This window comes from Calonectris borealis, chromosome 6, assembly GCF_964195595.1.
Source record: "Calonectris borealis chromosome 6, bCalBor7.hap1.2, whole genome shotgun sequence".
Taxonomy (NCBI): Eukaryota; Metazoa; Chordata; class Aves; order Procellariiformes; family Procellariidae; genus Calonectris; species Calonectris borealis.
The window spans coordinates 39340657-39361452 of NC_134317.1; the positions used below are offsets into that span (position 1 = coordinate 39340657).

General features: G+C 45.4%; 1 protein-coding gene across 1 annotated transcript in view; it reads right to left on the reverse strand.

Moving 5' to 3' along the window:
* Positions 1 to 2291: 2291 nt before the first annotated feature.
* Positions 2292 to 20796, reverse strand: part of ERBB4 (erb-b2 receptor tyrosine kinase 4) — a 395664-nt gene continuing 377159 nt past the window's right edge. The window contains exons 27-29 of the mRNA XM_075153901.1: positions 9370 to 9417; positions 8058 to 8349; positions 2292 to 5569 (exon numbers count right to left, since the gene is read on the reverse strand). Of these exons, the coding sequence (XP_075010002.1) occupies positions 5133 to 5569; positions 8058 to 8349; positions 9370 to 9417 (777 nt within the window). The 3' untranslated portion in view covers positions 2292 to 5132. The remainder of the gene's footprint in view (positions 5570 to 8057; positions 8350 to 9369; positions 9418 to 20796) is intronic.

Sequence of the window (20796 nt, forward strand, 5' to 3'; positions counted from 1 at the left end):
ATGACCAACAGCCTAATCCTGACTTGTGCCAAAGTCTCCTCATCTCCCGGGCATATAAAGGAGCCCAAATAATCCCTTCATTCCTTTAGCTGCCACCATGACGCAGGACACTGCACAGACACCCCATCGGGGAAGGAAAGAAAAAAAAGAAAAAAAAAAGATTTTTTTTCTTTGATATCCAAGTTTCCCATATAGGTCCATCCTCAAAAAAACCCCCAGCCCAAGCTATATTTCTGGCCTGACTCACCTCACAGCTCGTACTTCTCACCATACTGCCCAGCTCTATCTATAGCTATGGAAAGAATGGATCCCCAGGGAGTCGGGGCCAAGCTGGTCTTTCAGAGTTGCCATTTTCTTTGCTTTTAGGCTGGGACTGGTCGGGGTGGGGGGTGGGGGGTGCGGGGAACGCTCCCCTGTAACGCCCTCTCAAATCTTTAGTGCAAACAGATATCGGAGCTTTGGGGCCCGTGTACCCCAGCACCACATCTGCACAAGTGCCCTTCACACACAGCCTCTGGGCTTCCCAGCTGTGGGACAGGAAGGGAAAGCTATTTCCCCATTAATCCAGGAAATAAATGGAATGAGATCATTGCATACAATTCCTGCAGTCAAGAAATGCATTTTCTACCAAATAAGTGGTACAACCAGGGTTAACGCAACCTTTCTCTGTAAAAAGGAAAGGATTTCTGGGCTGAGCTTAAGGTACCTGAAACAGACCCACACGGTGGCTCCTACTGCTGATACTCGCTCGGATTTATTTCCATTGCTTGCTACCTGTGAGAGATGACCTGTTTGAAAGCAAGTTGTAAATACTCTGCTACATCTGAGCGAACGGACATGTAAGAACCCCTCCTGGCTATTTTGCAGAAAAAGAAGAATTTGAAAAGAGCTGAAGAAGGAAACTTAAAAGTAGCTGGTTTCAGTCAATTACATTACAGCAAGTCAATCAGATCCAGCATCCGCATCTGTTTGAAATAACCTGCAGGTAGATAATAACATCTAAGACAAGTATCGCTGAAAGAGATTAGGAAAAAATAAGCCGTTGTTCTCTTTCATTCAGCGCGTTGCTTTGTGCCTTGGACAATGGCTGATACACACTCGGGTATCTGCTCTTGAGAAGTTAGTCACTGCTCTTCCGTCATGCAGGCTATGATGAGGGAAAGGAAAACATTTACAAATAGGAGACCGCATTATAATATCCATAAAAACTGACAGATACCATTGTAGAACTAGAGAATTAACTACAGCCAGACAAAATACTTGTGCTGATGCTCTCACCTGCTGCTTTGTGCTGACAAAATGCAGTTTGTGTGTGGAAATACTTGCTTTTCTCCCAAACCTGAACTCATTCGTTAAAAACCCCGACCCTCATCTTCCCCAGCATAATCAGTTGAATATGTGCATTTGCCCAACTTCTTTCACCACGCCAGCAGCTGCACCCACTAAGGCAAATCTGCGAGTTAGGGCCAGCCAGGTAGTTCTGCTGATCAGATTAAAGCAGCCAAACTGAGTTCTGCTCTCAGTTTTGCTTTTTTTAACCATGGTTAAACTTTCCTTGGCAAAGAGACAAAAATCTGCCAAAGTAGCTCAGAGGCACTACTCTTCCAGAGGAAGCGCGCACATTTTGGGGCTGTGTTCACAGGACTGCTATTCTTACGGGGAAAAGGAGCTGGTTAACCAGGCGCTCAGCACCACGCAGGCCCGTACACTGCAACAAAGGTCAACTACTGGCACAGCAGGAAACATAAGGGCCATCTTTGGCAATGGCAACTCAAACCAGCAGCTCAGAAAAAAAAAAATGCCCATTTGTGAAGCTGCAGTCTGCTGAGCTTGCCATCATCACAAATTACTGTGTTCGTTAACCCTTGGTTTGCCCTCTGCTATTCAAGACACAGGTCACACGGCTCAGCACGGCTGCGTGTCAGAGCCCCAGCGTAAGGTAGCTTCTGTTCTGGCCTTCATGTGCCTCACTTCAAGGAACCTCTGCATTTCCACGCTACTTAATATATTATATCACACCCACAATCAACAATTAAAATTAATAAATAATTCAAGTTTTGTAAGAAATAAAATGTTAAATTGTTAAAAACCACAATTATTTACATGTTGATTATTTGACGGGCTTGTTTCCAACACCGGTACTACTTAATTACCAGAGAAACAAACAGGCCTCACCTTTCGTTAGCAGCTACATCCCACCTGGGTTTGGAGGTGTGCGTGCTTCTGCCCCAGCAGCCTTTGAGTGCACCTCTTTGAAGCTGTACCAGGGTTTTATTTTATTTTTTCTCCATTAGGAGTTACTCTGTTACAAGACTTGCTCAGGGACAAATCAACCCCTTTCTCCACCTACCTATGTAACCCGAGCTGCTCCTGCGCTGAAACAGGACATCCACAATCCTGTGCCGGTCTTTGTCCCCAGGCAGCTTGGCAACTGGATCCCAACCTGGCAGACCTTTGCCCGTGCTTCAGTGCTTTGCCCTGTGAGCACTACCGCTGGCAAACCTGCTCTGCAGAGGCGTCTCCAGGACCTCAGGCCACCCCTTTGCGCCCCCAGCCCCTGCCCCGTGCCTGCCTCTGTCTCCTGCCAAGATCATGAGGACTTACGGGAGGGCACCAGGAAGAGACAAGGCCTCTCAGGTGCGCGATGTTTTTGTAACCATCTATCCCACTTCAGTGACCTGCTGGTCATTTCGTTCTGCCACCACAAATCACCTTGGTACCACCTGACCCAACATCTCCTATTAATAGCTTCAAAGGTCTGTACTTGTTCTTGCTGTTTTCTGACTCCTCAGCTACGTCCTCTGTTCACAGGTTTCATACCCGCCCCGCGGCTGGTCCGAGCTGGCCTGAACACCTGATGCAGAACCAGGTGTTGGCTGAACCAACCTTGACCTAGTGGTCATATACAATTTGTTTCCCATCTACACGCATACCAACCAACCCAGGTTTGAAACCTCTTCATACCTTTATCAAGCTGACTCTCAGCCACCAAGATCTGGGTAACTATTGCTTGTTTCTTACTCCTTCCTCCGCTTCCCTACAGTTAAAGGTGGCGAGCTGTTGAGATGGCAGGAATTTGGAGGAGCTTGATGCCATTTCCAGACCACTGGTTGCTGCTGGTTTTGTGGCCAGCTTAGCTCGCCCCAAAGATTTCGACTTTTACCAGTACTGAAGCGCATAAACTGAAATACTGTTGTATCACCTAAGATTGCCAACCACCAGGTATTGTTTCTTCCCCTTTAAAAGCCTTGATGGATAGAGACATAGGCAGATCTTCAAAGGTACTTAACCTTAACAGTTCCTTAAGATTTTTGGTGGGAACTAGGTACACAAATGCTCTTACACACACGGGTCTTGGCGTGTTGGGAGCAAGCCATCAGCGTCTCTGGCCCTTAGGCCTCCCTTCCCAGCTCCATCTGCCTCAGGTTGCTAAAAACGTCCAGAACTCTGGCTGAAAGATATTTCCAAAGAGGAGCAGGCCAGGAGGTGGGGTGGGGGTGTCTGCCTAAAAATTGAGGTTGATGAAAGCAGAACTAAGTGCAGGGAGACTGACTCATACTTATTTACATTTTTGACGGGAAGCTCTGCAAGTCATGCACATTTTGACTTCTCAAACCTCATATGCATCGTCTTCTGTGCCAGAGTAATCCTCCTTTTAGAAGAAAGTATTCCGTACTGTGCCACAAGCCAGAGCAAGACATTTGTCTCCTCCGATCCCTTTCAGGGCTTGCTCTGCTGTCCTTCACATGGCAGCAGTAAGAGCTGGTTGCTCTGCCACTGTATTCTCTGAAGCAGCCAACGCAACGGCCTCTCAGAACTGGCAGACATTGTTCCAAAGACTTGATTGGCTTCATTTTGGCATTTCCACAGTCATCCTTTACATATAATTCATTTTTTTTAACTTAAAATTATTATTTTGTATTTTGCTGGTCACTTCCATATTGCTTCATTCAAAATCCAGAAAACAGTTCAAATAAAATCGGAGCTTAAGTGCAAACTAACTTTCCAGTGAACCACTACGTGCGTTTTCTCCAGTCCAGTGCCTGTCTTCCAGTTTAAAGGACCCTTCCCACCACCACCCGCAGAACACCAGCAAGACTTCATGACCCATATCAAACTCTCCAGTCCTCCATCTTGTCCTCAGTGTTGCCTGACAGCATCCCCAACTCCCTTCATGATCACGAAGAAGAAAAAGAGGGAAGAATGTCTTTGGGTCTTTTCATGTATCTATAGTCAGCAGGTATAAAACAGGAAAGGAAAGCAAAGCTTTTTGCTTACAAATCTTGGGTTTCTTGGCCTGTCTTTTAGCTTCAAAAAGAACACGTTGGAGGTGTGGTTTTGTTACTCTCTCCTGAAAGGGTTTTTGTGTTTAAAGCGTTTGTCATGCTGGCACATACACAAAAATGGTCGCATCATGTACCAGTTGTGAGCTGGAGTCTCTGCGGTTAGGAATTGGCACAAAATCATGGTGTGGCTCAGAAAAAGGGTTTAGCCGTACATTAGAGTCACATCATCATTTCTTGGAAAGCCACGATGAAGATCTGAACGATTATGAAAAGCCAGGTTAGCCATTTTCAGTTGCTGGGATAGAAAGTGTTAGAGAAAGAAATTGGATTCTCAATCTCAATTACTATGCTATCACACATGATATAAAAATTGTCCATTTTTCCCCCTAATGGAAACTGCACTGAGATTTCCAGGAATGCTGTACAGACTGTCATCAGCTCCTGCTGAAAGAAACAGCCGCTCTGTGGCTTCCCTACAGCGTCTGGGTTGAATCACTGAGAACTAGCTCGACAGCAGGCTACACTGCCACTGGCCTTTACTGGTACTGACTGGCCTCTCTGACCGTCCGACCCTCCGGATCTGCGGAAAGTGAGAAACGCCAGGTTGTACACACACCTCCTTTCAGTCCTTTCCTTCCTTCCGTCCAGGTTCCCAACCCAATCTGCAAACGACTCCAAGACATTCTTTCACTTGGAAATATCAAAAATGAGCGAACTGGCAAGAAGAGGAAGCTCATGGGAGAAAGAAAGGGAGGGAGGGAGGGGAGAGAGAGAAAAGGACAGCGAGAGAGAAAGAGTGAGGCAGCTAGAAGGGGTTGCCTTTCCACTTCCGCAAGACCGCAGTCACTACACCACTGTATTTCGGTGTCTGTAGGGTGGCGGGGGCAGCACAGTGCCAGGCTTCAGGGAGAACTCGGAGAGGTATTCAGGATTCTCTGCCACAATGGGCCGGATCCGTCCATTCTGTTTGTAAAAGTATTTTGTGCTGTACTCTTGCAGGTAGTCCGGGTGCTGGAGGGTGCTTCGTGGCGGCAGGCTGTGATTCCAGTAGTCTGGGTTGTCAAAGGCCTTCTTGGCTTTCTCCGGCAAATTGTTCTTCAGGTACTCGGCATTTTCCAAGGTGTTTGCAAAAGTGTTGAGGTACAATGGCTCGTTCACGTACTCATCCTCTGCTTTGGGCTGCCCGTTCGGAGCGTTGTGATACTCTGGGTTGTCCACAGCTTGGAGATCTCCATTCTTTCGTCGGGAAACAAATGGGTTCTCTTCCACTGGGTTTAGGTAATCTAAGGAAAGATTAAAAATAAATCGGCAATGAGAGGGAGCAATTCATCCATGTAGCAAGCATCGTGGGTGCGTTACTGCCAGGCTGTGCCAGAAGCAGTACTCGGACTTGTGCATCCTTCCACCCCAGCCACACATTCCAGCAAAGCTGGAAACTAAACTACAGCTCTCGCTGAGCCATAGCCCGTGCGCCTTGTTTGATCCCGAACTTCCTCTCCGAGTATGACCTACAGAGCCAAACGTGCCGAGTGACTTCTGCCTCTGCTGCTGGCTCTCTCGGCAACCTTGGACATATCAGTCAAACCCTCTGCTCCGCAGTCTTTCCACCCAGAAAGCTCTACAGAAATCTCAGTTAAGCCTCTCTGCACAAAAGCCATCCCCAAGGGCTAACTTCTAAGACAGCTTCATTTCTAACAGAACAATTTGACTGATTAAAAACCTTCCATCCCTGAAGGACAAAGGGCCTCGAAGCATTATGAAAAAAATGATTCAAATGAGCCCCGGAAAGAGTACAAGAGAGTCTTACATCAGCTCCAAAACAGGACTTGGAGCAGGTTACAGTTGCTTCAAATCCCTTCCTGTGGATTAACACCACAAAAAATTGTAGATGAATTGCAGAAAGGTTTTAAGGCATATGGAGCTTGCATGGAAAGCTGGACAGGGGGTGGGGAGGGAAGAGAAAGACGAAGAGACTGGCTGTCCCAGGTTAAAAACCTTAGTAAGCTCCCTCCCACGGTCACACACAGGCGATGGATCCGTTGGGTGTCATGTCCTGGCTTGCTCTGTGTGTCATGAGGTCTCGCTGCAACACACAAAGCCCATCGGCCGGGGCAGGAAGGAGGCTGCCGACACCGCAAGTGGGCTGCAAAGGAAATGGCTTGGAGGTGGGCTGGGGACAAAGGGAACTGGGGCTGGGACCCCTGCAGCAAGATAGTCAAAAGCATCCAGTTCAAGGCTGGAAATGATCAGATCAAACCCACTTCCAGTATTAATTCTGCCTTTCATCTCCCTACAAAACAGGGTCTCCAAGCCACTGCCATCAGTGAGGGACGACCTCTCAGCCTGCCTGCGCTGCTCAGGGCTGCTAACACAAGACCTCCATCTCCAGTAGCATGGCCCTGGTCATGGGCTCTGAGGACACTTCCACACAGAGTCCTGCCCGCAAGGAAACAGATCCCACAGCCACAGAGTGGCTGTGGTCCTCGCTTCAACTCCGGTTTTATCCAGGAAGGGGCCAAAACTATTAAATGCAAAAGGTCAAGACTTCGTGAGTGCCTTTGACCACTTAGCTACAACTTTGCTGAATCTGAGAGGTGGAACAGGCACATGTGCCTGCACCAAGAGCATAGTGGAAGCATTTTTTTTAAGGAATGACAACCAAGTAGTGCTTTGATTTGAGACCCCCCCCGAGCTGACAGAGAGCGCGCAGCATCGTGGCCACACTGTGACACCCCTGCATCCGTGCCCAGTGAGACAGGAAGGCGGTGCTTTCTCCTGAGCTGCTACTACCGCATCCCCGAGGGCTCAGGTAGCACCTGAGAAGTGCTAAGCTCCTGCAGAACTCCGAGGCTCCCCAGGGTGAACCTGTATGTGAAGATATGTGTGGGCTCACACTGAAGCAAATTCACAGCATCAAACCTCTTCTGGAAAGGGCTGCTGCTGAAGAGTAGGGCCACGAGTGCACTCCCACAATTGCTACTGCCATGGGTCAAGCACCAGGACTCCCTCCATTTCCACCATGTAACACAAAGGGTAAGTGCCTTCCAAATTCTGAAGCAAACCCAGTAGTTCCTTGGCATTTACATTTGCATTAATTAATTTCTCCAAAGCTAATGCAAAGGTTTGAAAGCAAATTACTAATGACACATCCCCTTACATCAAAATGACTGCTGTCACTATTTAAAAAAGGAAGAAACGAATGACGGCAAACTGGGAAGTGTAGCACTCCGAGCTGGCACAGATCTAGGCAAACTTCACCTTGCGGTGATGGTCTCTCTGAAGCACATCTTGTTCTTTCAATCCTAAACTTCTCTTGGGTATAAAATGCCAACTGTGTCTATCAGTTCTGTGATATGTTCGACATGACATTTACCAAGCACAATGCCATGAAGATAAAGAAAATCAATAAACAAAGCAAAGTGGAGACTATGGCTGGCCAAAGATAGATCCTTTTCTTGGAAATAACTGAAGATTTGTGTTTGGATAAGAAGGCCGTTTGGGTTTTTTCATTCCTCTCTCGTTATCTCCCAGAAAGAAAAGTTAAAGGGGGAATTACCAAACTTCACATTTTGGCACATTTGAGCTTTTCTAAGTGGCAAATTAAGCAAAGAAAAATGAATCTCCATGCAAAGAAATATTAACCAAGTCAGAATGTTTCAACCTTACTGGGTTATTCAATAAAGTCATTTCTGGTGAAAAGCTGCTTGTGTAGAGAAAGAGAGAATGCAGTTAGACTAGAGCAGGAGCTTCTCCAGAAAGACAATTTTTTACCTGTTTTAGGTTTGTCTCGCATCGGCGTCATGTACCCGTCCTCATCCAGCTCTCCCCGGATGACCCGCTCAGGTATGAAGACCGTGGGATCGGCGCTGTACCTCTGGGTGCTGCTGTCCTCTTTTGCCAGGGTTGCCACCTGCTTTCGTAGTGTGCCATTACAGCAAGTATCTTCAAAGATCTCTGCTGTGGCCCCTTGAGCAACCGGGGCTTCTGGTATTATGCAGCCAGGAGCTCTATATGGCATCGGCACTTCTGCAGCATAGCCGCCATCTCTATAAACAAACTGGTTCTGTCGGAAAAAAAAAGGCAGCATGAGAAAGGAGGCTCTGAAGGGAGGTAAGATTCAACAGCAAGTCAGCTCTGCGGCTCCTGTGCTTTTCCTGCCACACTTGCTCAATGATGCATTTCACCGGGCAGGTGAAGCCTTGTCCATCCTGCAGACTACTGCGTTTCCAGCGCTGTGGGATGGGCAGCAGAACAGGCTCTGTTGTGGACCGGCAAAGCATCCGTCTGCCTGGTGGTGCTGAGCCAGCTTCCCCTCCCAGGGAGGCACCATCGGTGCAGCGAGGGGAGCAGGGAAGCAAGCTGGCTGCTCAGGGCTGGAAATGGGGCTAGAAATGGGGCAGGAAAACTTGTCTCCTACCTAGACATGTGGAGGTTGGATATACACAGCTGCAAGAGGCAAACACGGTATCTCCTCTTCTATTAGTTTGGCAATCTCCCCTGATTTCTGAACAAAACCCTTAAACCTCCGACCTGTTAGGGAAATCCTCCTCCCTACCTGTTAGGGACATCTCCTTCTGCAAAGGGGACTGGGGACAAAGGACATCATCCTCTCTGAACTCTGTTTATTCCTGGGGGGTCTACTTTTAGGGTGTCCTGCAGTGACAATCACACGGTCACCCAAACACTATGTAATTCCATCAGGTAGCGCATTTCAGGCTGGTGACCTGTGTTTGTACTGGTACCTCAACTCTATGGTTCAACTCAACCTACTATTTTGCTCGTCAGCAAGGGCGTGCAAGGAAATTTCGACATCACGACCTATAAATAGGAAGGAAAGCCTGTTACCTAAATGCTTTTTCAAGAAAAGTTGGCAGTTGGCAGAATTTTGGGTGTAGGTCCATAGAGCTTGTACACGAATCCAGGCTGAATGTAGAGATCCTGACTATTTGATTGCTTACATATACACTTCATTCACTGTAGGCTTTTGGGCCATTTACGTAGGAAAAAGGGGTTTGAAACAGAAAATACGTAGTGAAGGAAGGAGGAAAACCTAAAGGATGAAGGTTGAATGTGAAATACTTACTCCTGACATAGGGGTGTAGGCAGGAGGAGGGCTGTGTCCAATTTCACTCTAATAGGAAAGAAAAATGGAATGATGGATACGTAATAAGAGGTCACATGAATGAAACAAGTCACATGAGCTGTATGAGCTAATGGGGAGAAACATGCACATCAGTAAGATCTCCTAACTGAATCCAAAATTCAAAGAATTCAATCATGGCAAACGTCTCAGCAACGTCAACAAGCTGTGTGCCAGTCTTAGGGAGGGCTACCGAGTTCCTCTTGCTGGGTAAGGGCAAGTGCCCCGTTACACCTGCTGACAGCCGTATATCCTGCAAATGTCTCGTGTCTAATTTTTGGAAAGGCAGATTGTACAGAAAGAATGACAGCCGGTGCACTCAACTTCAGAGGAAATACAGGGTAGGAGAAGTGCAGAAAGCATCCAGCTCCAAGGCAAGGCTTCCTTTCCCAGGGACAAAGCAGGAGAGGGATAACTGGGGGGGCAGGAGGGTGCAGGACGGTCATTAGACTGTCACAGCTAGCTGAAGTAGAAAAACAGTCCCTGGGCTTTGGCAAACCCAAATAGCACAGCAGCTGTGGGGGAAAACAAAAAAAGTAAAAAAATTAAAAGCAAAGACAACACGCATCCTCACATAGTGAGGATTGGATGTACTACAGCCAATCTTTCCCTTATAAACTTCTTGCCAAAACATCAGGATGGAGATGATGGTCGCTGTCAAATATCTTACTTTATAATGGATTGTTCTGTGTTTAAGCAAAATACCTGCATCAGGAAAAACATTAAAAACAAACATAAACTCTTTCTAAATGCATGCTGCCTGTCTGAAGACCCTTTTCTGGCGATCAAAAATATGCCCATTTCCTTCTATTTGAAATATCCCGGCAGCCATTTTGTTACTCAGACCTAGTGCCTTGTGTTTGAGGTGTAAGTGTGGTGATGAGCCAATAGTTAGAGATACACTTTTCTCCAGCCCCATGAAAATTCACCCATATTTAGCCAAGTTATGACCTAAAAAAGCCTCCAGGTCGCAAATTACAAAAGTGCAGGAAAACCTTTGTTAGCTGAATTGTCTATCTGCACCATCCGTTAGCGAGGCTTGAGCAGGACTCTGTAGCTGTTTTTCCCCAGGGAAACTAGGTGCTGGAAGGAACCACGGGAGAGGATCTACCCCACGGTCCCAGCGACCCCCCTGCCGGCGGGGGGAGGAGGAGGAGGAAACGGCAGTCTGAGCAGACTCAAAGGAGTTGAGAGGCTTGCAGGGGAAGGGGTGCTGGAGGAGCTGGCAGCAGGGACGGTCAGGAGCCAGGGAACGGTGGCTCTCAAAGGAAGAGAGGACAACGGCGAGTGAGAGAGACTGGGAGGTGCAGGGAGGGAGAAGGGGCTGGCGTGTGACAGGAGGCTGAGTAGGAAGGGAGAAGTGGTAATAAGACCTAAACCTGACAGAGAGAAACGGGAGGCACAGGGACAATAAACAGTCTGAAAGCACTGAAACAGCAGCTTCTCTAGAGGCTGGAGCTGAACTCGAAGCTCCTCTGCTGTCAGCAAATCGCTGACAAATCAAATGGCCAAATGCAGGCCTGCTTCAGCTGGTGCGGAGGGAGCCGAGCAGCCGCCGGTCCACCCTTAGCACAGAGCTCTGCCCTGTGCAGGCAGCGGGAGCTCCGACGCTCTGCGCACCGGTACGAGGGCTGAGACACCACTGAAGTCTAGGCCAACCGCGACTGATTTCACTAAGCGTTCGCCAAAGAGCTCGTTATGTTTGAAAAGCAGAGCTTAAACTTAAGCCCTAGGCCTGGGAGCAGCTTCGGCCCCTCTGACCCAGCTGTGGCTGCTGACAGCCGGAGAAGCGAGGATGATGCCAACTGCAACGAAAGTCCTGTCTAAGGCAGTACAGAAAGAGATGGCAGAGGGCTTGGCTGGGTCAGCCTGGAAACTTCCGTGCTGCCCCACCTGTGCGTGGTCTCTCTCTTACTCAAGACAAGTGTACTCGTATCCAAAAGAACAACAGCCAAGAAAGGTTCACAAGCAAGGGAAGGAAAAACCTGTCAGCAGTTGCCTGGCTGAGATGATCACACTTGAGAGAGAGGATCTTAACAGAAGAGGGAACAGAACACATTACTTCTTTTTTTTTTTAAAGGGAGCAGGCATCATGGTCCTCAATACACATCTGGATACAGACTATGCAGCAAGCTTGTAACTTGGCAGTCTTCTGCAAGAGGCTTTTTGGGGACAACTAGAAAGGTCCCTTTAAACAGGGAACACCGTGGAAACCGGAGATGCTCTGATTGCGGAGGTCAGATCCTCTCTGCACCCCCCCACCTTTCTTTTGTACCACAGATTTACTGTCACCTTGTAATGACACGTGGACAGGTTACAACCCAGAACGTGTTAGACAAATGCATAAAAAACATCCCCTGAGCCTGCCAGATGCTACTTTGAAGTCCTGCTGATGGCCATAGGATGTTGCACTGCAGGAGACTTAATCTGCCTTCTCCTTGCCCTCTGATCTCGTATTTACTTGCATTCAGGGAAGCTTTCTGTATACTCCAAAAAGACAGAGAAGGAAAGACTGAAGACAGGTAAGTAGTAAACTATGGTCCATGCAGGGTGGTGAAGATTTAGGCAAACTGATGATTACAGGTAGGATGCAGAGAAGAAACACAAAGTGGTGACTAAAGAGAGTCAACTCTCTTAACAGAGAGGAATCCAAAGCTCTGCTGGGAATCCTCTACCTCCTGGTGAAGCTCCCCAGCTTCCTTCCCTCCTGCCTGCAGGCTGCGAGACTCCAAAGAGGGGGTTCACTTCTTTTGGTTTCCAAGGTGGCTACAGCCCTCCAGATTGCACGAGAGTGAAAAGACCTGCAGCAATACTGTGTTAGTATTATATGCAGGGAACTGGAGTTTGCTGCCGTCTGCTTTTCACAGACACTAAACCAGTGACTGTAACCACTCCTTTTCTATTCGGTACTACACCGTGCTATATCACACGCCTTTACTTTACATCTTTCTATTTTCACAGAGGCACTCCCATGAATTTCAACTTGTGGTTCATTGATTCTGAGTGAATAAGGGGAGAGCTGTCTTGAACTACTTTTAGTTCACAGCCCACGGTGATCTCTTAAGGGTAACTTAGAAAAGCAAGTCTTTTGTCAACAGGCTTGGCTTCAGTTCACAGGGCTACGCTCCTCTGCCTGTAAACGTTTAGATGATTAGCAACTTAAGAAAATATTGCTCTAGGATGGCCACATTATCTATCCGTGGGCATGCTTTGCTCCACCCTCATCACTAAAGGCTAAACCCACTATCCTATCTTTAGACCTTCTCGGCCGTGACTAACATTTAAATACATACTATGCAACTATAACAACATAATAACAGGCCCTCTTAGAATAGCCCTGTCCCATGACGTCAGGAAAGAATGGACTAGCATTAATGCATTTATTGCTATTTTTGCTGACAAGACCCTTCCCAGTCAGTGACTTGCCAGCTAAGATCACAGTAACAGTATTTTCTTCATGCCTCTCCTTTAGCTCTGTACTAAACATAGCTGTCTTGCAACACCCTTAACACAGAACCTTACAGCTTGGCTCTTCTCCAAACCACTGGTGTCTGCACACTTTTTAAATTATTTACTGTTTTTCCCCATGAGTTAATACCCTGTGGCCACTGTTCCAAAAAAAGGAAGCAAAGAAAACAGCTGTGGTGCCAATTAGTGAGGCTGAAAATGTGATATAATTGTTTAAATGTCTTTAAATTGCCTGCTAATTGCAATGTGATGTCATCATTTTGTAGGTTTCCAAGACAAGTAATGAAAGCCCCTGCCAACTCTTATTGGTCAGGACATGAATCACACTGTGAGCAGAAAATACATTTGGACCTTACCAAGTAAAACTTAAATAGCTTGATTTGTATGTGTGATCCAATTTACTTTGCTGATTTTTTTTTTGGTTGTTGTTTTTGCATCTTAAATAATATCTTGGAAAAAAGAGCTGATGTTCCTTTACTGAGAAGGTCTAATTTCTGATCCTGAAATTCTGACCTGAATGATCAAGATCTCTAGCTTGTTGAGATGGACAGAGACTTCAAAGGCTGGTTGCTCAAAGACCTCACTACATAAACCTACTGAAAAAGTCTCAACTTGCATACTAAAAAAAAATTTATCAATAATCACCCCCTTTTGATAGTGTAACATGCATTATACCCATTAGCTCTGGAGTGCACACATCCATCGACATTTAAACTCTAAGCATCCTCCAGAAGGAGCCTAGCCTTTTTAACTGCCATGAGCAGCCCTAACCAGAAATGCCTGAGATTTCATTCTTTATACCACACGATTGAATTTTAGGCACAAACATGACATCAGGGAGAAAAGATAAAAAACAAGCAAATGTCCCCTAAAACCTTTTTAGAGGCCCTTTGGTATTAAACACTAGTGACATATCAGCTATTATAACCGCTAACGTTTGTGTAAAATGAGCCTTGATAGAAGAGAGGTAAATAACACTTTTGTGAATATTGGCTCATGTTATTGCTTTCTATTCATTAATTTCATTTTCCAATTCCTTGCTTCTAAAATCTCCCAAAGGTAAGTATATCCTCCTTTATAGCAGGGACGTAATATTTTCTGGCTGCATGTTAAACTGTAATGAAATCAAAGCCTTGTTGGGTTCTGTTGCTCATATTTATGTAGTTGTGTGAATATGCCTCTGCCTTGCCTCTTTTCATTTGACTCTTTTCATTAGCGTCACGCCTGCAGTATGGCACCCAGAGCTGTGTTCCTCCCCTGCCTGCGCTACAGCTCATCCCACACCAGCCCTATGGTGACCACAGCTGCCTTCAAAGCTGCACTCACAGCAGATTCCAGGTGGAAGAAATGCTGAAGGTACTCAGTGATGCGATCTTGCTGTGGGACTATGGGTGGTACAGGACTATCACCAAATAGGAAATAAATAAAACTTTATTCTACAGCATGATCCAGTAGCCCCATGCTTTGTTTGCTAGCCCAGCATCCCGACAGCACCCTCGCTGCTGCAGGGTGGTTTTCCTTGTCACCCGAGACGTGCACACACATTTGAGGGTTGCATAATTATTACTGTTTCTTGTTCTTAAGCACCCTGCTAAGCTCATGGGACTGAAAGATTTTTCTTTACTACAGGCAAGGCCCTGCCAACATCAATGTACACACACACGCGCACACACGTTCGAACCCACTCTGATACTGCTCCTATCCACATGAAAACCCAATTCCCTTTCACTCTCCTCCTGCTCTTGTACACAAAAAGCACCAAATCATAAAGCGGGAGTAAAACACTCCCACCTTCTCACTGGGATGCTCCTCACACGTCTGGTACAGGGGCGTCTCATGGTCCATGCTTCAGGCAACTCAGTGATTATCTGTTTTGATCAAGCTCTGCAACACTTTTTTGTACCAGGTCAGTCCTGGGCTGTGTGCCCCCAGAAATAACTCACTTTTCCTCCTTCCCCTAGAAACCGTTTGAAACCAAGTCAGTATCCAGGCTTGAGTCACCAAACCGCAGCCTCCTAACATCCCAGGCTGAGCAGATCTTGCTGCAGGCACCAAGATTTCAGCAGTTCTCTAGGAAGAACGGCTGATTTATGCGAGTCGATCTGAATAATAAGTTTGGGATGCTCTGGTGGGGCTGCAGGCAGAGCACACAACACAGAGCTGTCCCACCAGCCCCGAGCAAACTCCAGCTACATTTCAAGGGAGCAGCCTGGTATTTACAACTGATCTGAACTGAAATTCAAATAGGAAAGACCACCCCAGGAGAGCAGCCACCTCTGCTCAGCAGCAGCCCTGCTTGCCTCTGACCACGGAGCTAACCGCTTACTCTGCCCTGCTTCAGCGAGCCCACAGCAAACATGTCTGAGACGAAAATCAAAGGAAAGAAAAAACGTGTACTATGAGATTGCTGTGTAATGTTAAATAGAAATGAAATGCTGTTTGTATAGTAATAGCTAGAAGGCTTTGCAGACCTCTGGAGGTTTCTGGTCCTAGCCCCTGCTCAGAGCAGGGCCATATATAAAAAGAAAGGATTAGACGCCCCTCTATGCCATTACAGTTAAAGCATATCCATCCCTACAGCTCGCAGCACCTGACACAAGTCTGGCATTCCTCACACTCTCTCTTCTGTTCAGCCTGGGCTCCTGACCCTGCTTAAGAAAACTCCATTCCCCACCAGGCACTTTCCTCTAGGGCTATGAAGAAAAGTTCCCATCAGCATCACTGCCAAGTGTCATGGCTCGGCACTAGGTACGGGTCATTGCTGGCACCCTGCATCATTTCAGCACTCAGAAAAACAATCATAGCATACTGGAGATGTACATCCTCCGCAATTGGTTTGGGATATGTGTGTGTGTGTCTTTTACATCACCTATTTCAGGCACACAAACAGCAGTGTGGCCCACCTGAGTTAATGTAGCAAGACAGGACATATTTTTCCAGTGAGAGGAAAGGGGAGCCTATTATTCAACAACAAAAATAAAAGGTAGGAATAATACACACAGTATTATTCCTGTGGACAGTAGCTGTGCAACAATTTACAATGCCCTTAGTTCAACGGCCATAAAGTTCCACTGGGGATCGATGAATCTTTATGGGAAATGATGAAGTCCAGTCCCTTTTCCAGCATTACCCTTTCTCAGAATGTGTGTAAACATTTTAACTTGAATGTTGATACACAAGTATAGAAAAGAATGCAACCACCATCCTGTGTTAGCTAAAGAGTTTGCTCCAGTCACTGATGACTGCTCCTTCCACAATCAAGACACAAAACACCCAGTTTAGATCAGTGAGGGGAAAAAGAAACATAGATGAAACTAGGAATAAGTCTTTTCTGCATGCAAGTTTTTTCTGCATCTAAGTGTTTTCTGGTCGCTGTTTGTCAGAAGAGAGGTAAGATTTGCAGGCAGCCTGAGCTCTAACTCGGTTCACAAAGGCTGCCTGTATCTTCTGGATGCGCCAGATCTCGTCCTGGCAGTATGGTGGGTTTAAGACATCCCTGAACTTGTTCAATATCAGTATGGACGTTTCACTGGTGACCGGGGTTCAGGTCAGTACTGACTTACTTCTTAGCTTCAGATGAGTCATTTAAGCTTTTCTCTTGCATGATTTTCTCTCCTAACAGCTGTCTGGGTTTAAACTTACAAACTCTTTTAGAGCAGTCCATACGCAGTGGGATGCCCAAATCTGAATACTGCCTTCTAAGAGTAATTTAATCTGGACTGTGAACAATAAATGGCATATATCACAAACAAAACATGCCTAACAATCTTGGCAGAGTGGTATAGGAAACGACAGACCTAAATATTGCACAGAATATTTCCTGTGCTGTTACTGGAAAATACCAGACATATACCATATATTTTCAGTCTAACACTTCACCAAGTAGAAGAGTCGAAGATTACAAGACGACCAATGAAAATAACCTGTTAAGAGATGCACGATGTGGCCACAAAACTCAGTATCCAGGCACGCTGACAGGGAAACGTAGGTGAAATGCTTTTCCATAGACTCATCTCCTATATCTGGGCTGGGAATAAAAGCATTCTCCTGCTGTATGGCATCAAAAACTCCCTGGAAACCCCCCTGTCCTCTAGACCTCAGAAACCTTTGTCCTTCCAACTTCAGAACGGCTGGCAAACAGACTTCAGCTGGCACAATATGTAATTTGGTCCAAGCGTGACACAAGAATGAAGATGCAAGAATTCCTTTTCCCTATTATTTTGTGTTAACGCACTGTGAGTGTCAGACAGGAGAGCAGGAAGAGAGAGCTTGCATGCGGCTATCTTTTCCTTTCAATCTCTTTTACTCCCATATCATTCCTGTCACCCATGACTAGCTTTCTGTCACTCCTTTTTTAATACACTCTCCAAGACGTTTTATAGTAAATGGCACCTTCTAACACTGGACCAATTCCCCATAGTTTGGAAGAGACAACATACCATTTCCTAGCTACTCTAACAGTTCCCTGGGGGAGAGAAGGGTCAAGGTGCTGCTCCTGCTCATATGCTGCAGCATCTGTCCAAAACACAGGAGCAGCAGCAGCTCCTTTTCTGTACAAACCTTGAGCTTCAAATCCCAAAACAGGGAAAGGATGGGAAACGGGACCAAAACCACAACAGGGTCATGATTTGTGATTGCGACATGGCAGACAAAAAAAAAAGCACAAAAGAAAGTTGATGAGCAACATGCGGAGCAGCAGCCCCCTCCTATGCCGCACACTGCATTGCCATCTTCCCCACTCTGTTTTATACAGTAATCAAAGGATATTCTGAGCCTCTCAAAATGCCATCAACCCTCATTGAGAATGAAATAGAGCACATCTCCACTGAAGCCTTTACAGCAGTAATCATTACAGCATGCTGGCCTGAACAGGGAGCTCTTACAGACAAAGATGGGTTTTAAAAATAAAATAAAAAAGCCTTCCTAAAATCTGAATAGAAACTTGATGATAATCTCCCAATTTTATTATGCAAGGGGGAAAAGAAACCCATAATTGTGCACTCTTGGTCTCTTATAGCAAAGAATAGGCTTCTTGATGAAATGCTGAGTTGATTTAGAGCAGGGCAGGTTCTGGTGGCAATAATAGGCTAAAAGAAATAACTATCCAGCTGATTTGGATAAAATAATCATTTTTTAACATTCTAAATCTAAACTTCATCTGTGCCTCCTCCCACTTCTCCCCACCGCGTCTTTTGGAGAGTCTTTTTATAGCTTTGGGAATTTTTTTCCCCTCCCCTACCACAGCATTTAACAAGACCGACAGACTCTTTACTCTGGCTAACAAAGGACATTTTAGGCTGTGCTGGCATTTATCCCCATTGCATGTGTGTTTAGAAAGTACAGTATTTGGCACAGGATGCTCCAGAGCCCTCCCGTCACCTTACGTGCGAAGCATTATCACATTGCTAGGCTGGAAGCATTACACCATTGCCAAGAGACACTGTGGACGGCACCCTCCGGCTCGTGAGCCCCAACCGTCGCGGGCAGACGGATCTTCAAGTGACAACTCCTTGGAGCCCTGCCAGGTGCATTTCCAAATCACGGCCCCTTGTATTTTCAGGTGCTCTTATTATTTTAAGAAAATTACAAGTATGATTCCTCAGAAACGGACATTTTTCACTAACAATTTCTATTTCAAATCTAGTCACTGAAGGAAAATTTTCTCCCAGCTCTCATAATTATTTCCTGACTCTTAGTCCACTTTTCCATCTACTGAATTATGTAGAGTTGTTTAGCTTGCTGTTTTCCAAGAATGCCTCATCAGTGCAGTGTAGAAATATTTATTACTTACTCTCTTTATATCTATTGACTTTTTTTCTTTTCAGGAGAAAAAAGAAAATGGATCAGCTGTGAGCTCTCTTGACTGTTAACACAGCCAGCAGCTATTCATGGATTAAGCAGATGCTGCCTGATTTTAAACCAGTTTACATTACAGCTCAATAATTTTACATGTCACGCATCGAGGTTTGAAGCAATATACAGCTACAGACTCTCCCACCGATACCACTGAGCGTTAACTTGCAGTAGGTCTCACCAGGAAGTACTGTGAGCTGGTGATTTGTAATTAAATACATATTACGTTTGTAGAAACCAAAATGCCATAAAACACTTCTGGAAAGCCTGACTCTAAATCTACATGCCTGAATTCAAGAGCCTGAAGATGACAGAAAACAGCTAATGCATTAAAAAATTCCTGTTTTAAGGCACTTGACCTGCAAAACCATGAGGCAATTTGACAAGTCGGTCCTGATAATCTATTCAGGCTGAGAAGGGCTTACTCCTTGAGAAACACCACTGATTTCACCTGGCCTGGCTGCAAAGCAAGAGACTAATTGCCATAAAGCACTTTCAAAGAATTCTCTGTGAAGAGCAGGGCATCATCTATTCTGTTTGAGTCCTCCATATGAATTTTCTTCCTTTTTCCTCTGGCAAACTCGGCACATTTTAAAAAGGTATTTAAATACTCATATTCTAAATATACATATTTTGTGAGACGCTTTCCTTTTTCATGTAAATTAATAAGACTGAAATAATTTTTCGTCTAATGTATTTTACAGTGTAGTTTTGCATGTTTATTCTTCCTACTTCAATCACCCTGAGTAATGAAATTAGGCTGACTATTATCAGTCTGGGTTCACCTCCTGCTTTTCATGGACAAAGATGGCCTTATGCTGTCTACATTACCAACAAGGACTAGAAACAGACACAGAAGAATTTCCCAGAATTGAAAAGTTACAGCAGGTAAAATATTTGTGGTGGTCGACTAGATACCAACAAAACACTAACAGCTGCTGAGAACTGCTTCCTGTAAAAGGCAGAGCAGAACAGAAAGGAGCCTCCTACCACCAGGACGTCATTAAAACTTAGGGAAGCAGAAAATGGGAATTTGAGATCTTGAAAGAGAGCTTGGTGGGACTTCCAGAATTACCCTGAAGGTTTGATGGCAGCAACTGCAGTATCCGGTACACTGCTGCCTAGACACTACCAGGAAAATACACAAAATGTAGTATTCAATGAAAGACATATAGAATGGATTCATACAAACCTTCCTAACTAATCAAGCAGTTTTTCAAGAAGCAAGAGAGCTAATATAGAGATAGTGTCAGTGTAATCTTCTGAAATGTTATGAAACCCTTTGATACAATGTCTGGTTAATTTACAAGTTCATCTGTTCTGGCATTGGAGATTTCATTGCAACACTTGCATGAGGAAGCGACAGAGTCCAATAGAAAGGCAAAAAATTACTACTAAGATTTTCAGAAAGTTTTTGATCACCTTTTAAGGAGAAGGAATTAAAGAAATGGGATAGAAATAAATAAAGAAGTCCACAACCTGACAGGCTGCAGTAATAAGCATCAAATTTATGGAAAGATTTGGTCATATTATTTTTGGGAAGATAAGTGCTGAAGCAGAAGGGTGGCAAACACCACAAATAAACCAAATAAAAAGAAGACATCAGTGTTGTCCTTCTGTAACAACAAACACGTACAAATGGTACTATCCTACTCAGCCCCTTAAGAAGAAGAGATTTCTGATAACTGGCAGCTCCTTAATCTAGCACAAAAAAGGGTGCGTGGCGGACAGTAATAGGATCCAAACCCTGCTAAAGAGTCAGCATTAACTGCCCAGTGAGACTTTTTCTACACTGTGATGTATTTTCCATCCCACCTGATAGAATCAAGATAATATTTCTAAAAGACAAACTCCACCTCAAACAGAATTTCTGCACTTGATGCAGAAATTAAGAGACAAGAGACTCTGGCCTATGTTATGCCAGAAGGTTAGACAAAATGCTTGCAATGGCCCCATCTAGCCTTGATCTCTCTTCACACAAATTATCTACTGACTTTAGAATGAAGTAGTTTTACTGCCATCAGCCCCACATGGCCAGGACACACCTGG